The following is a 14,397-nucleotide window of genomic DNA, read 5'->3' as shown; positions in this document are numbered from 1 at the left end:
TCGAGGAACGGCACCTCATCTTTCGTTTAGGCTCTTTACAACCTTCCGGATGCGATCAATCAATTGCACATTTGGGTTTCGAACCCGGCCGCCGGGCAGAAAGATCGGCCACAGCCAGAGATCAGAGGGAAGGAGGGATCGTGGGCCGGAGAAAAGATCTTGGGGGGGGGGGGGCCTGGGGAGAAGATCGGGGTGGGGGCCCAGGGAGAAGATCGGGGTGGGGGCCCAGGGGAGAAGATCGGGGTGGGGGCCCAGGGGAGAAGATCGGGGTGGGGGCCCAGGGAGAAGATCGGGGTGGGGGCCCAGGGAGAAGATCGGGGTGGGGGGGAATAGATCAGAGGGGCCGGGGAAAAGATTGGGGGCGGTGGTGAGGAAGAGATCGGGGGGGTGGTGAGGAAGAGATCGGGGGGGTGGTGAGGAAGAGATCGGGGGGGTGGGGAAGAGATCGGGGGGTGCGGGGAAGAGATCGGGGGGGCGGGGAAGAGATCGGGGGGGGTGGTGAGGAAGAGATCGGGGGGGGTGGTGAGGAAGAGATCGGGGGGGGGGCGGGGAAGAGATCGGGGGGGGGGCGGGGAAGAGATCGGGGGGGGGGCGGGGAAGAGATCGGGGGGGCGGGGAAGAGATCGAGGGGGTGGTGAGGAAGAGATCGGGGGGCGGGGAAGAGATCGGGGGGGGGCGGGGAAGAGATCGGGGGGGCGGGGAAGAGATCGGGGGGGCGGGGAAGAGATCGGGGGGGCGGGGAAGAGATCGGGGGGGCGGGGAAGAGATCGGGGGGGCGGGGAAGAGATCGGGGGGGCGGGGAAGAGATCGGGGGGGGAAGAGATCGGGGGGGGGAAAGAGATCGGGGGGGGCGGGGAAGAGATCAGGGGGGCGGGGAAGAGATCGGGGGGCGGGGAAGAGATCGGGGGGCGGGGAAGAGATCAGGGGGGCGGGGAAGAGATCGGGGGGCGGGGAAGAGATCAGGGGGGCGGGGAAGAGATCGGGGGGCGGGGAAGAGATCGGGGGGCGGGGAAGAGATCGGGGGGCGGGGAAGAGATCGGGGGGGTGGTCAGGAAGAGATCGGGGTGGGGGAAGAGATCGGGGGGCAGGGAAGATATTGGGGGGGCGGGGAAGATATCGGGGGCAGCGAAGAGATCGGGGGGGTGGTGAGGAAGATATCGGGGGCAGGGAAGAGATCGGAGGGGGGGGAAGAGATCGGAGGGGGGGAAGAGATCGGGGGGCTGGGGAAGGAATCGGGGAGCAGTACAATAACGGCCCTCACTCACCTCATGGATCCAGCCCGTCCTACCTGCTTTCATCTGACGTGAATCAGAAGTGATGCGAAAACCCAACAGGTTCCAAAATATTAAATACCTCACGTATCTCAATGAGGTACATTGCCCCTTTAAGTATCGGCCGGCCGGCTTTAAGTGGGGGGGCGGGACTTCCTGGTGTCTGCTCTCCATACACAGACAAACCAGCCTGGGTTAGACCCAGAAGCAGGTGAGTGAGTTGGAGCCGCTCTGAAAAGGAAGGATTTTTTTATCTCCCACCTGTAAGAATATGGTTTAAAACAAGCACAGGAAGCAGGAGGGCAAAGGTCAGCATCTCTGTGAGGGAAATAACTCACAGAAACCCAAGAGGTTATTGAAAGGGTGCTGGGGCATTAGAATAGTGAAAAACAGGAAGGTCTAAGAGGCAGGGTGTCCGAACCGAGCATAAACGTACTAAGACCTGATCATGGGGAAAGGCTACGTAAACACCGAGCCATTAAACAATCCTTGGTGGTTTCTGCGAGTCAGCACAGTGGGAACAGGAGATAAGACCAGCAGTGTTTACATACAGAACAAAACAGCTGAACAGTATAAAGACAGGGCACGCTCCCTCCCAAAAGTTACAGCTCTCAAGAGGGGACGGTCAGAAATCAATCAGATTGTATTGACTGCTTGTCATTAATGTAATCTGTAGACTGTTGTATTGTTGAATGTAATATTGAAGAAAGCTGTGGTGCAACTCTGTTGTAAGTCAATCTATTAAACTTGCTACTTTATACTACATGCCCTGGGAGTGTTTGATGGGACAGTGTAGAGGGAGCTTTACTCTGTATCTAACCCGTGCTGTACCTGCCCTGGGAGTGTTTGATGGGACAGTGTAGAGGGAGCTTTACTCTGTATCTAACCCTGTACCTGCCCTGGGAGTGTTTGACGGGACAGTGTAGAGGGAGCTTTACTCTGTATCTAACCCGTGCTGTACCTGCCCTGGGAGTGTTTGAGGGGACAGTGTAGAGGGAGCTTTACTCTGTATCTAACCCGTGCTGTACCTGCCCTGGGAGTGTTTGATGGGACAGTGTAGAGGGAGCTTTACTCTGTATCTAACCCGTGCTGTACCTGCCCTGGGAGTGTTTGATGGGACAGTGTAGAGGGAGCTTTACTCTGTATCTAACCCGTGCTGTACCTGCCCTGGGAGTGTTTGATGGGACAGTGTAGAGGGAGCTGCTCCCTGACCAGTCTCTTTTCTTCCCAAGGAATCTAGGAAAAAGGGAATAATGCTGGATTACCGTAAACATCAAAGGACTCGATACTGAGCTGTCTCTGTCTGTAACAACAACAACTTGCATTTATACAGCGCCTTTAACGTAATAAAACATCCCGAGGCGCTTCACAGGAGTGATTATCAAACAAAAATTTGACACTGAGCCACATAAGGAGATATTCGGACAGGTGACCAAAAGCTTGGTCAAAGAGGTAGGTTTTAAGGAGCGTCTTAAAGGAGGAGAGAGAGGGAGAGAGGAGAGGTTTAGGGAGGGAATTCCAGAGCTTAGGGCCGAGGCGGCTGAAGGCGCGGCCGCCAATGGTGGAGCGACGAAAATCGGCCAGAATTGGAGGAGCGCAGAGATCTCGGAGGGTTGTAGGACTGGAGGAGGTTACAGAGATGGCGGGGGCGGGGCGAGGGCCATGGAGGGATTTGAAAACACGAGCGTGAGAATTTAAAAATCGACGGTGGGTAATTGTAATTAAGGTGATTTGCTCGTGTGGAGGGTAAACACAGACACTGATTGTTCGGGCCGAATGGCCTGTTTCCGTGTTGGAACTTCTCCGTATTTTTACAAAGCGCTTTGTGACATCCTGATCTGCGCTCTGGCGATTGAAGTAGTCCTCCTCCCTCGTGTGCTGCTCAGTCCCTCCAGTGGTTTTCAAACACGGATCATATTCACATTGCAGCCTATCTGAGTGTGAATCCGCACAATCTTCTTCCTCCTTCATCTCCCTGAAGCTTCTGACTCTTGTTTTATTTCATTCAGTCTCTGGATATTAATACTTGAGATGTGGGCATCGTCACCAAACAGACCATTACCTCATTGCTGTCTGTGGGATCTTGCTGTGCGCAAGTTGGTTTTCCTACATTGCAACAGTTGAAAAAGTACATCATTGGCTGGAAAGCGCTTTGGGATGTCTGGGGTCATGAAAGGCTCTGTGTCAATGTGAGTTCCTCCGTCTTTTTTAAGGATGTGGGCGTCGCTGGCGAGGCCGGCATTTACTGCCCATCCCCCAGTTGCCCCCTTTGAGAAGGTGGTGGTGAGCCGCCTTCTTGAACCGCTGCAGTCCGTGCGGTGAAGGTTCCCCCACAGTGCTGTCAGGTAGGGAGTTCCAGGGTTTCGACCCAGCGGCGATAAAGGAACGGCCGATATACGGGCGGGTGTGTGACTCGGAGGGGAACTTAGAGGTGATGGTGTTCCCATGTCCTCCTTACCACGAGTGCCCGCAGCCTCACCCCAACGACCGTCCTTCCTGACCAGACTGGGTGCGCTCGGGGACTATTTGACCACAGGATGCATCACATCCCAGCCAAGCCCAATCCTGACCTCACCTCCTTTCCAACAGGAGTCACCGGACAGCGATCGGAAGTGGGAATTCTGGCTGATCCTTGGTTAAAGGTTACAGGCACCATGTAAATGCAAATTTCTGTGGACACAAACTCACCTCCTGATACTGCGCAGCCCAGATAATGTTATTTTTTATTTATATTCTTTATATCTCCACTCTGTGAAAGACTCATCGCACAGCCTCTCACCCTAACTCATTCTATTCTAAGACTCAAAACTGTGGAACTCTTCACCTCCCTCAGTCTTCCCTTCGTCCTACACGCCACTGAGTTTTGAAACCCAATCTGGGTTCTTAATTTATCTTGGATTCTCTCTCCAGTTGTCAGCCGTGGCTCAGTGAATGCACTCCCTCACCTCCAAGTCAGAAGGTCGTGGGTTCGCGCCCCACTCCAGAGACTCTAAGTACGTAATCCAGGCTGGCACTCCCAGTGCCAGTACTGAGGGAGTGCTGCACTGTCGGAGGTGCCGTCTTTCGGATGAGACGTTAAACCGAGGCCCCGTCTGCCCTCTCGGGTGGATGGAAAAGATCTTGATGGTACAGTTTGAAGAGGAGCAGGGGAGTTCTCCCTGGTGTTTATCGCTCAATCAACAATTAAAAACAGATTATCTCATTGCAGTTTGTGGGATCTTGCTGTGTACTAATTGGCTGCCTTATTTCCCACATTACAACAGTGACTATGCTTCAAAAGTACTTCAGTGAAACACTTTGGGATGTCCTAAGGTCATGAAAGGTGCTATATAAATGCAAACCGTTCCAACCTCCATGGTGCCCAGCCTTCATAGAATCATAGAAAGTTACAGCACAGAAGGAGGCCATTCGGCCCATTGTGTCCATACCGGCCGAAAAAGTGTCATCCAGCTTTATCCCACTTTTCAACACTGCGGTTTACGGCACTTCAGGTGCACATCCAAGTACTTTTTAAATGAGTTGAGGGTTTCTGCCTCTCCCACCCTTTCAGGCAGTGAGTTCCAGACCCCCACCACCCTCTGGATGAAAGCATTTCTCCTCAGCTCCCCTCCAATCCTTCTATCAATTACTTTAAATCTATGCCCCCTGATCACTGTCCCCTCTGCTAAGGGAAATAGGTCCTTCCTATCCACTCTATCTCGGCCCCTCAATTTTATACACCTCAATTAAATCTCCCCTCAGCCTCCTCTGTTCCAAGGAAAACAACCCCAGCCGATCCAATCTTTCCTCATAGCTAAAATTCTCCAGCCCTGGCAACATCCTCGTAAATCTCCTCTGTACCTCTCCAGTGCAATCACGTCTTTCCTGTAATGTGGTGACCCGAACTGTACACAGTACTCAAGCTGTGGCCTAACCAATGTTTTATACAGTTCCAGCATAACCTCCCTGCTCTTATATTCTGTGCCTCAGCTAATAAAGGAAAGTATCCCATATGCCTTCTTAACCACCTTACCAACCTGTCCTGCTAACTTCAGGGATCTGTGGACATGCACTCCAAGGTCCCTTTGTTCCTCTACACCTCTCAGTATCCTCCCATTTATTGTGTATTCCCTTGCCTTGTTTGCCCTCCCCAAATGCATTACCTCACACTTCTCCAGAGTGAATTCCATTTGTCACTTTTCTGCCCACCTGACCAGTCCATTGATATCTTCCTGCAGTCTACAGCTTTCCTCCTCACTCAACCACACGGCCAATTTTTGTATCATCTGCAAACTTCTTAATCATGCCCCCTACATTTAGGTGTAAATCATTAATATATACCACAAAAAGCAAGGGACCCAGTACTGAGCCCTGTGGAACCCCACTGGAAACAGCCTTCCAGTGACAAAAACACCCGTCGACCATCACCCTTTGCTTCCTGACACTGAGAAAATTATGGATCCAACTTGCCATTTTCCCTTGGATCCCATGGGCTTTTGCTTTTCTGACTAGTCTGCCATGTGGGACCTTGTCAAAAGCCTTGCTAAAATCTAGAATCATAGAATGATACAGCACAGAAGGACATAAGAATGCAAGAAATAGGAGCAGGAGCAGGCCATTCGGCCCCTTGAGCCTGCTCCACCATTCAATCAGATCATGGCTGATCTTCGACCTTAACTCCACTTTCCTGCCCGATCCCCATATCCCTTGATTCCCCTAGAGTCCAAAAATCTATCGATCTCAGCCTTGAATATATTCAATGACTCAGCATCCACAGCCCTCTGGGGTAGAGAATTCCAAAGATTCACAACCCTCTGAGTGAAGAAATTCCTCCTCATCTCAGTCTTAAATGGCCGACCCCTTATCCTGCGACTATGCCCCCTAGTTCTAGACTCTCCAGCCAGGGGAAACAACCTCTCAGCATCTACCCTGTCAAGTCCCCTCAGAATCTTAAATGTTTCAATGAGATCACCTCTCATTCTTCTAAACTCCAGAGAGTATAGGCCCATTCTACTCAATCTCTCCTCATAGGACAACCTTCTCATCCCAGGAATTAATCTAGTGAACCTTTGTTGCACCGCCTCTAAGGCAAGTATATCCTTCCCTAGACAAGGAGACCAAAACTGTACACAGTACTCCAGGTGAGGTCTCACAAAGCCCTGTACAATTGTAGTAAGACTTCCTTATTCTTATACTACAAACCCCTTACAATAAAGGCCACATGCCATTTGCTTTCCTAATTGCCTGCTGTACCTGCACACTAACTTTTTGTGTTTCTTGTACAAGGACACCCAAGTCTCTCTGAACACCAACATTTAATAGTTTCTCACCATTTAAAAAATATTCTGCTTTTCTATTCTTCCTACCAAAGTGAATAACCTCACATTTCCCCACATTATACTCCATCTGCCACCTTCTTGCCCACTCACTTAGCCTGTCTATATCCCTTTGCAGACTCTTTGTGTCCTCCTCACAGCTTACTTTCCCACCTAGCTTTGTATCATCAGTAAACTTGGATACATTACACTCGGTCCCTTCATCTAAGTCATTGATATAGATTGTAAACAGCTGAGGCCCAAGGACTGATCCTTGCGACACCCCACTAGTTACAGCCTGCCAACCTGAGAATGACCTGTTTATTCCTTCTCTCTGCTTTCTGTCCATTAACCAATCCTCTATCCATGCTAATATGTTACCCCCAACCCCATGAGCCCTTATCTTGTGTAACAACCTTTTATGTGGCACCTTATCGAATGCCTTTTGAAAATCCAAATAGACCACAACCACTGGTTCCCCTTTATCTACCCTGCCAGTCACATCCTCAAAAAACTAATAAATTTGTCAAACACGATTTCCCTTTCATAAAACCATGTTGACTCTGCCTAATCATATTTTGATTTTCTAAGTGCCCTGTTACCACTTCCTTAATAATGGATTCCAGCATTTTCCCGACGACCGATGTCAAGAAGGTTAAGGGGAGATTTGATAGAGGTGTTCAAAATTTTGAAGGGTTTTGATAGAGTAGATGGGGAGAAACTGTTTCCAGTGGCAGAAGGGTCAGTAACCAGCGGACACAGATTTAAGATGATTGGCAAAAGAACCAGTGGAGAGATGAGGAGAATTTTTTTACGCAGCGAGTTGTGATGATCTGGAATGCGCTGCCTGAAAGGGCGGTGGAAGCAGATTCAATAATAACTTTCAAAAGGGAATTGGATAAATACTTGAAAAGGAAAATTTGCAGGGCCATGGGGAAAGAGGAGGGGAGTGGGACTAATTGGATAGCTCTTTCAAAGAGCCGGCACAGGCACGATGGGCTCTTTCCCCACGGCCCTGCAAATTTTTCTTTTCAAGTATTTTTTCCAATTCCCATTTGAAAGTTATTATTGAATCTGCTTCCACCGCCCTTCCAGGCAGCGCATTCCAGATCAGAACAACTCGCTGCGTAAAAATAATCTCTCCTCATCTCCCCCTCTGGTTCTTTTGCCAATTATCTTCAATCTGTGTTCTCTGGTTACCGACCCTCCTGCCACTGGAAACAGTTTCTCCTTATTCACTCTCTCAAAACCCCTCATGATTTTGAACACCTCTATCAAATCTCCCCTTAACCTTCTCTGCTCTGAGGAGAACAATCCCAGCTTCTCCAGTCTCTCCACATAACTGAAGTCCCTCTTTGATAAATTAGCTGAGAGAGCTCTGGGGTTCAGTAAGTTTAAGAACATAAGAAATAGGAGCAGGGGTAGGCCATTTGGCCCCCTCGATCCTGCCCCGCCATTCAATCAGATCATGGCCGATCTTCGACCTCAACTCCACTTTCCCGCCTGATCCCCATATCCCTCGATTTCCCCTAGAGTCCAAAAATCTATCCATCTCAGCCCTCGGGTGGGGAATTCCAAAGATTCCCAACCCTCTGAGTGAAGAAATTCCTCCTCATCTCATTGGCGAAGGACCGACCCCCTTATCATGCGACTATGTCCCAGTTTCTCGGATAGCACTTTCTAAAAATATTTAGCTTTAGAAATACATTTTTCCTTCGTCAATAAGTGAAACAAAGATGCAGCGGTGAAGGGAATGGGCAATCTAACCCCACCCAGCAGGTGGCGACATTGGACACGTATACCTACCCACAGCCTAAAAGTCCAGGCCCAATCTGAAAATGCAAAGACGTTTTACCAGCTGATTCAATGCACCAAACCCTATCTCCCCTCCTCCTCCTCCTCACTCATAAAACTGAGCATAAAAAAAAAACAAAGCTGCTTGCTCAACTCTATTTAACAGGAGGGCACCCGGCACAAGCATGATTGGAATCATAGAAACATAGAAAATAGGAGCAGGAGTAGGCCATTCGGCCCTTCGAGCCTGCTCCGCCATTCAATATGACCATGGCTGATCCTCTATCTCAATACCATATTCCCGCTCTCTCCCCATACCCCTTGATGCCTTTTGTGTCTAGAAATCTATCTAGCTCATTCTTAAATATATTCAGTGACTTGGCCTCCACAGCCTTCTGTGGTAGAGAATTCCACAGGTTCACCACCCTCTGAGTGAAGACATTTCTCCTCATCTCAGTCCTAAATGTCCTACCCCGTATCCTGAGACTGTGACCCCTCGTTCTGGACCCCCCAGCCAGGGGAAACATCCTCCCTGCATCCAGTCTGTCGAGCCCTGTCAGAATTTTATATGTTTCAATGAGCTCCCCTCTCATTCTTCTAAACTCGAGTGAATACAGGCCGAGTCGACCCAATCTCTCCTCATACGACAGTCCTGCCATCCCAGGAATCAGTCTGGTGAACCTTTGCTGCACTCCCTCTATGGCAAGTATATCCTTTATTAGGTAAGGAGACCAAAACTGCACACAATACTCCAGGTGTGGTCTCACCAAGGCCCTGTATAACTGCAGTAAGACATCCCTGCTCCTGTACTCAAATCCTCTTGCAATGAAGGCCAACATACCATTTGCCTTCCTAACTGCTTGCTGCACCTGAATGTTTGCTTTCAGTGACTGGTGTACAAGGCCACCCAGGTCCCTTTGTACATCAACATTTCCCAATCTATCGCCATTTAAACAATACTCTGCCTTTCTGTTTTTCCTTCCGAAGTGGATAATTTCACATTTATCCACATTATACTGCACTCCCATGTATTTGCCCACTCACTCAACTTGTCTAAATCGCCTTGAAGCCTCTTTGCATCATCCTCACAACTCACAATCCCACCTAGTTTTGTGTCGTCAGCCAACTTGGAAATATTACACTTGGTTCCCTCATCCAAATCATTGATATATATTGTGAATATCTGGGGCCCAAGCACTGATCCCTGCGGTACCCCACTAGTCACCGCCTGCCACCCCGAAAAAGACCCATTTATTCCTACTCTCTGTTTCCTGCCTGTTAACCAATTCTCAATCCATGCCAGTATATTCCCCCCAATCCCATGTGCTTTAATTTTGCACACTAACCTCTTATGTGGGACTTTATCAAAGGCCTTCTGAAAATCCAAATACACCACATCCACTGGTTCTCCCTTATCTATTCTACCAGTTACATCCTCAAAAAACTCCGGTAGGTTTGTCAAACACAATTTCCCCTTCATAAATCCATGTTGATTTTGTCTAATCCCGTTGATATTTTCTAAATGTCCTGTTATCACATTGTTTATAATAGACTCTAGCATTTTCCCTACTACTGATGTTAGGCTAACCGGTCTGTAGTTCCCTGTTTTCTCTCCCTCATTTTTTAAATAGTGGGATTACATTTGCCACCCTCCAATCTGTAGGAACTGTTCCAGAGTCTATAGAATTTTGGAAGATGACAACTAATGCATCCACTATTTCCATGGCTACCTCCTTTAGTACTCTGGGATGCAGATTATCAGGCCCTGGGGATTTATCGGCTTTCGGTCCCATTAATTTTTCCAGCACTATTTTTTTACTGATACTAATTTCCTTTAATTCCTCCTTCTCACTAGTCCCTTGGATCCCTAGCATTTCTGGGAAGTTATTTGTGTCCTCTTCCGTGAAGACAGAACTAAAGTATTTGTTTAATTGCTCTGCCATTTCCTTGCTCCCAGTTATAAATTCTCCCGTTTCTGACAGTAAGGGACCTACATTTGTCTTCACTAATCTTTTTCTTTTTACATACTTGTAGAAGCTTTTACAGTCCGCTTTTATGTTCCTTGCAAGTTTACTCTCATACTCTATTTTTCCCCTCGTAATCAATCTCTTGGTCCTTTTTTTGCTGAATTCTAAACAGCCCGCAATCCTCAGGCTCGCTACTTTTTCTGGCAACTTCTCCAGGCGTCAGTGCCTTCCCACGGCCAATTGGAAAGCAGAACTTTGTTACCCGATTGGGTTAATCTTGACTTGTTAGTGAAACAGCCTATTTTTCCCCCATCTCCAATATTTTTATAACCAATAAACAAAAGCGTTGAACAAAAGTGAAAAAGATACACCTTTTGTTTTTGGCACCCCCTCCGATTTCCCTCCCGGGCTTGCTCAAGGAACATGTCCTGGAGGTTAATCTTCAATTCCTGGAGACTCCAGGACAATCCTGGAGGGTTGGCAACCCCGTAGCTTCCTAGGAACATTAGGAACAGGAGGAGGCCATTCAGCCCCTCGGGCCTGTTCCGCCATTCAATTGAATCATGGCTGATCTACACCTCAACTCCATTTAACCGCCTTTGCTCCATAAACCTTGATATCCTTACCCAATAAAAATCTCTCTCTCTTGTCTGGCAAGAGGGGCCACCATCACCGGTCTTTGTGTTGCTAGGGTAACTGGAGATTGTACACACAGGTCCAGCCCTAACACCGAGCAGTGACAGGCTCCCACTTTTAATTAATACCAGTCGATCACCTGTGGCTGTGGCACATGGGGAGTCAAGGGTCTAGAGTGCAGCCTTCAGGTCAAGTAGGGTTAGAGAGAGGGGGGGATAATTGGAGAAGGGGAGGGTCAGGGGAGGACTCCAATACCAGAGACCAGAGGAAGAGGTAGGGTAGGATGAGGGGGGAGGGAGGTAGGGGAGGATGGGGGGAGGAGGGAGGTAGATGAGGATGGGGGGAGGAGGGAGGTAGATGAGGATGGGGGGAGGAGGGAGGTAGATGAGGATGGGGGGAGGAGGGAGGTAGATGAGGATGGGGGGAGGAGGGAGGTAGAGGAGGATGGGGGGGAGGAGGGAGGTAGAGGAGGATGGGGGGAGGAGGGAGGTAGATGAGGATGGGGGAGGAGGGAGGTAGATGAGGATGGGGGAGGAGGGAGGTAGATGAGGATGGGGGGAGGAGGGAGGTAGAGGAGGATGGGGGGAGGAGGGAGGTAGAGGAGGATGGGGGGAGGAGGGAGGTAGAGGAGGATGGGAGAGGAGGGAGGTAGAGGAGGATGGGGGGGGAGGGAGGTAGAGGAGGATGGGGGAGGAGGGAGGTAGACGAGGATGGGGGGAGGAGGGAGGTAGACGAGGATGGGGGGAGGAGGGAGGTAGAGGAGGATGGGGGGGGAGGGAGGTAGACGAGGATTAGAGGCTGGAGAGGGGAGAGGGGGAAGATAGGGCACAGTAAGAGGGTAGAGAGAGTTAGAGGCCGGAGCTGGAGCCTGTACCATTGCACCAGTATGGTAAACCAGAGTGAAGGGAAGGATAACGGGCAGGAGAAGGAGTGGAGAAAGGGAGGGAGGAAGGTCGAAGGGGGAAAGTGGTGGAGAGATAGAAAGGGGAAGAGAGGTGAGGAGGTCGAAGGTAGCAACAGCCAATATAAACAAGGTCACTTTGGACCCAAGGAGAGGTCGGAGAGAGAAGACTGTCACCTGCTCGCACTGGGCTGGATTGTAACCCAGGCGTCAGAGGTGAAAGGTCAATGTTGGGCGCCCAGCGAGTGAATAAAACCACAAGAGTCTCCCAGTGTATAAACCACCCGTAGCGCAAGAGGCTTACCTGGAATCAGGGGCTGAGGTCCCGGCTCTGAGCGAGGGCCGCGTTGGAAGGGGTGGCGGAGGCAGATTGGTCACTGGAGGCGTGGCGTGTCGTGGCGGCAGCAGCGGAAGATCACGCCGGATTGCGTGACTCACCGAGTTGTTCAGCGCCCCCTTGAGTTGGGGCAGTGGCGGACTCGGGGGCTTCAGGGGGGCCGTCACAGTGGTGCGGGGGCGGGGGGCGGGGGCAAACTTCTCCGGGGGCCGGCCCTGCGTCTGCCTGGGGGGCACGGGCGGCAGAGGCTTCTCCGACAGGATCCGCGAGGTCGTCCCGGGGTGGGGTCCGCGGGGGTAGATGTTCCTCTTCTTGGGGACCGGCTTTGCCAACCCGCCCAGCGGGGGTTCGGGGGTCGGGGGTCCCGCGCGCGGGGGGTCGGGGGTCGACGGTCCCATGCGCGGGAGGTCGGGAGTCAAAGCCTGCTGGCGCAGGAGTTCGGGGGTCAAAGGCCGCTGGCGCGGGGGGTCAGGGGTCGAAGGCCGCTCACTGGAGGGGTCAACACAGGCTTTCTGCAGCGCGGACAGGATCCGCTTTCGATGGCCGGGCAGGAAAATCCCAATGCGGGAGAGGTCCCGGTTGCAGATGCCCCAGCAGTCCGACACTCGCTGGTAGCTGTTCTCCACAAAGTGCATGGCGTACTGCTCCAGGTGGATGACGCTCAGCCAGTCTCCGATGCTCAGGTCCCCCTCGTCAGACAACATGGCTGCCCCCTGTGCTTCCAAACCAGGGTTCAGTGCATGATCGCAGCCCAACGATTCTCCAGCAATTCTCGTCTCGGGAGGTTCTGCGGGGAAGAGAAACACAGGACTAGAATCCTCGGAGAATCTTACTTACAGCACAGAATGAGGCCATTCAGCCCATCGTGCCTGTGCCGGCTCTTTGAATGAGCTATCCAATTGGTCCCACTCCCCCTGCTCTTTCCCCATAGCCCTGTAATTTTGAAAGTTATTATTGAATCTGCTTCCTCTGTCCTTTCAGGCAGCGCATTCCAGATCAGAACCACTCGCTGCGTAAAGAAAAAGCTCACCTCTGGTTCATTAGGTTCATATCTTAAATCTGTGTCCTCTGGTTACCGACCCTCTTGCCGGTGGAAACAGTTTTGTAGAGGGGACTCACACACACGCACACACACACACACACACACACAAACCCACACACACACACACACCACACAAACCCACACACACACACACACACAAACCCACACACACACACACACCACACAAACCCACACACACACACACCACACAAACCCACACACACCATACAAACCCACACACACACACACACACACACACCACACAAACCCACACACACACACACACACACCACACAAACCCACACACACACACACACACAAACCCACACACACACGCACAATACACACACCACACAAACCCACACACACACACACACACAAACCCACACACACACACACACACACACACACACAAACCCACACACACACACACACAAACACAAACCCACACACACACGCACAATACACACACCACACAAACCCACACACACACACACACACAAACACGAACCCACACACACACGCACAATACACACACCACACAAACCCACACACAAACACACACACACAAACCCACACACGCACACACACACAAACACGAACCCACACACACACGCACAATACACACACCACACAAACCCACACACAAACACACACACACAAACCCACACACGCACACACACACAAACACAAACCCACACACACACGCACAATACACACACCACACAAACCCACACACACACACACACACAAACACGAACCCACACACACACGCACAATACACACACCACACAAACCCACACACAAACACACACACACAAACCCACACACGCACACACACACACACACAAACCCACACACACACGCACAATACACACACCACACAAACCCACACACACACACACACAAACACGAACCCACACACACACGCACAATACACACACCACACAAACCCACACACAAACACACAAACACAAACCCACACACACACAAACCCACACACACACACAAACCCACACACACACAAACCCACACACACACAAACCCACACACACACAAACCCACACACACACAAACCCACACACACACAAACCCACACACACACAAACCCACACGCACAACACACACATACAACACACAAACCCACACAATGGC

General features: G+C 50.7%; 1 protein-coding gene across 1 annotated transcript in view; it reads right to left on the bottom strand.

The window, feature by feature from the left end:
• arap1 (ArfGAP with RhoGAP domain, ankyrin repeat and PH domain 1) overlaps positions 1-14,397 on the bottom strand; it is a 181,352-nt gene that overhangs the window by 130,272 nt on the left and 36,683 nt on the right. Inside the window, exon 2 of the mRNA XM_067985538.1 lies at positions 12,168-12,987. Coding sequence (XP_067841639.1) covers positions 12,168-12,904 — 737 coding nt within the window. The 5' untranslated portion in view covers positions 12,905-12,987. The remainder of the gene's footprint in view (positions 1-12,167; positions 12,988-14,397) is intronic.

This window comes from Heptranchias perlo, chromosome 6 (genome assembly GCF_035084215.1).
Source record: "Heptranchias perlo isolate sHepPer1 chromosome 6, sHepPer1.hap1, whole genome shotgun sequence".
Taxonomy (NCBI): Eukaryota; Metazoa; Chordata; class Chondrichthyes; order Hexanchiformes; family Hexanchidae; genus Heptranchias; species Heptranchias perlo.
This window is presented reverse-complemented; position numbering and strand designations above follow the sequence as displayed.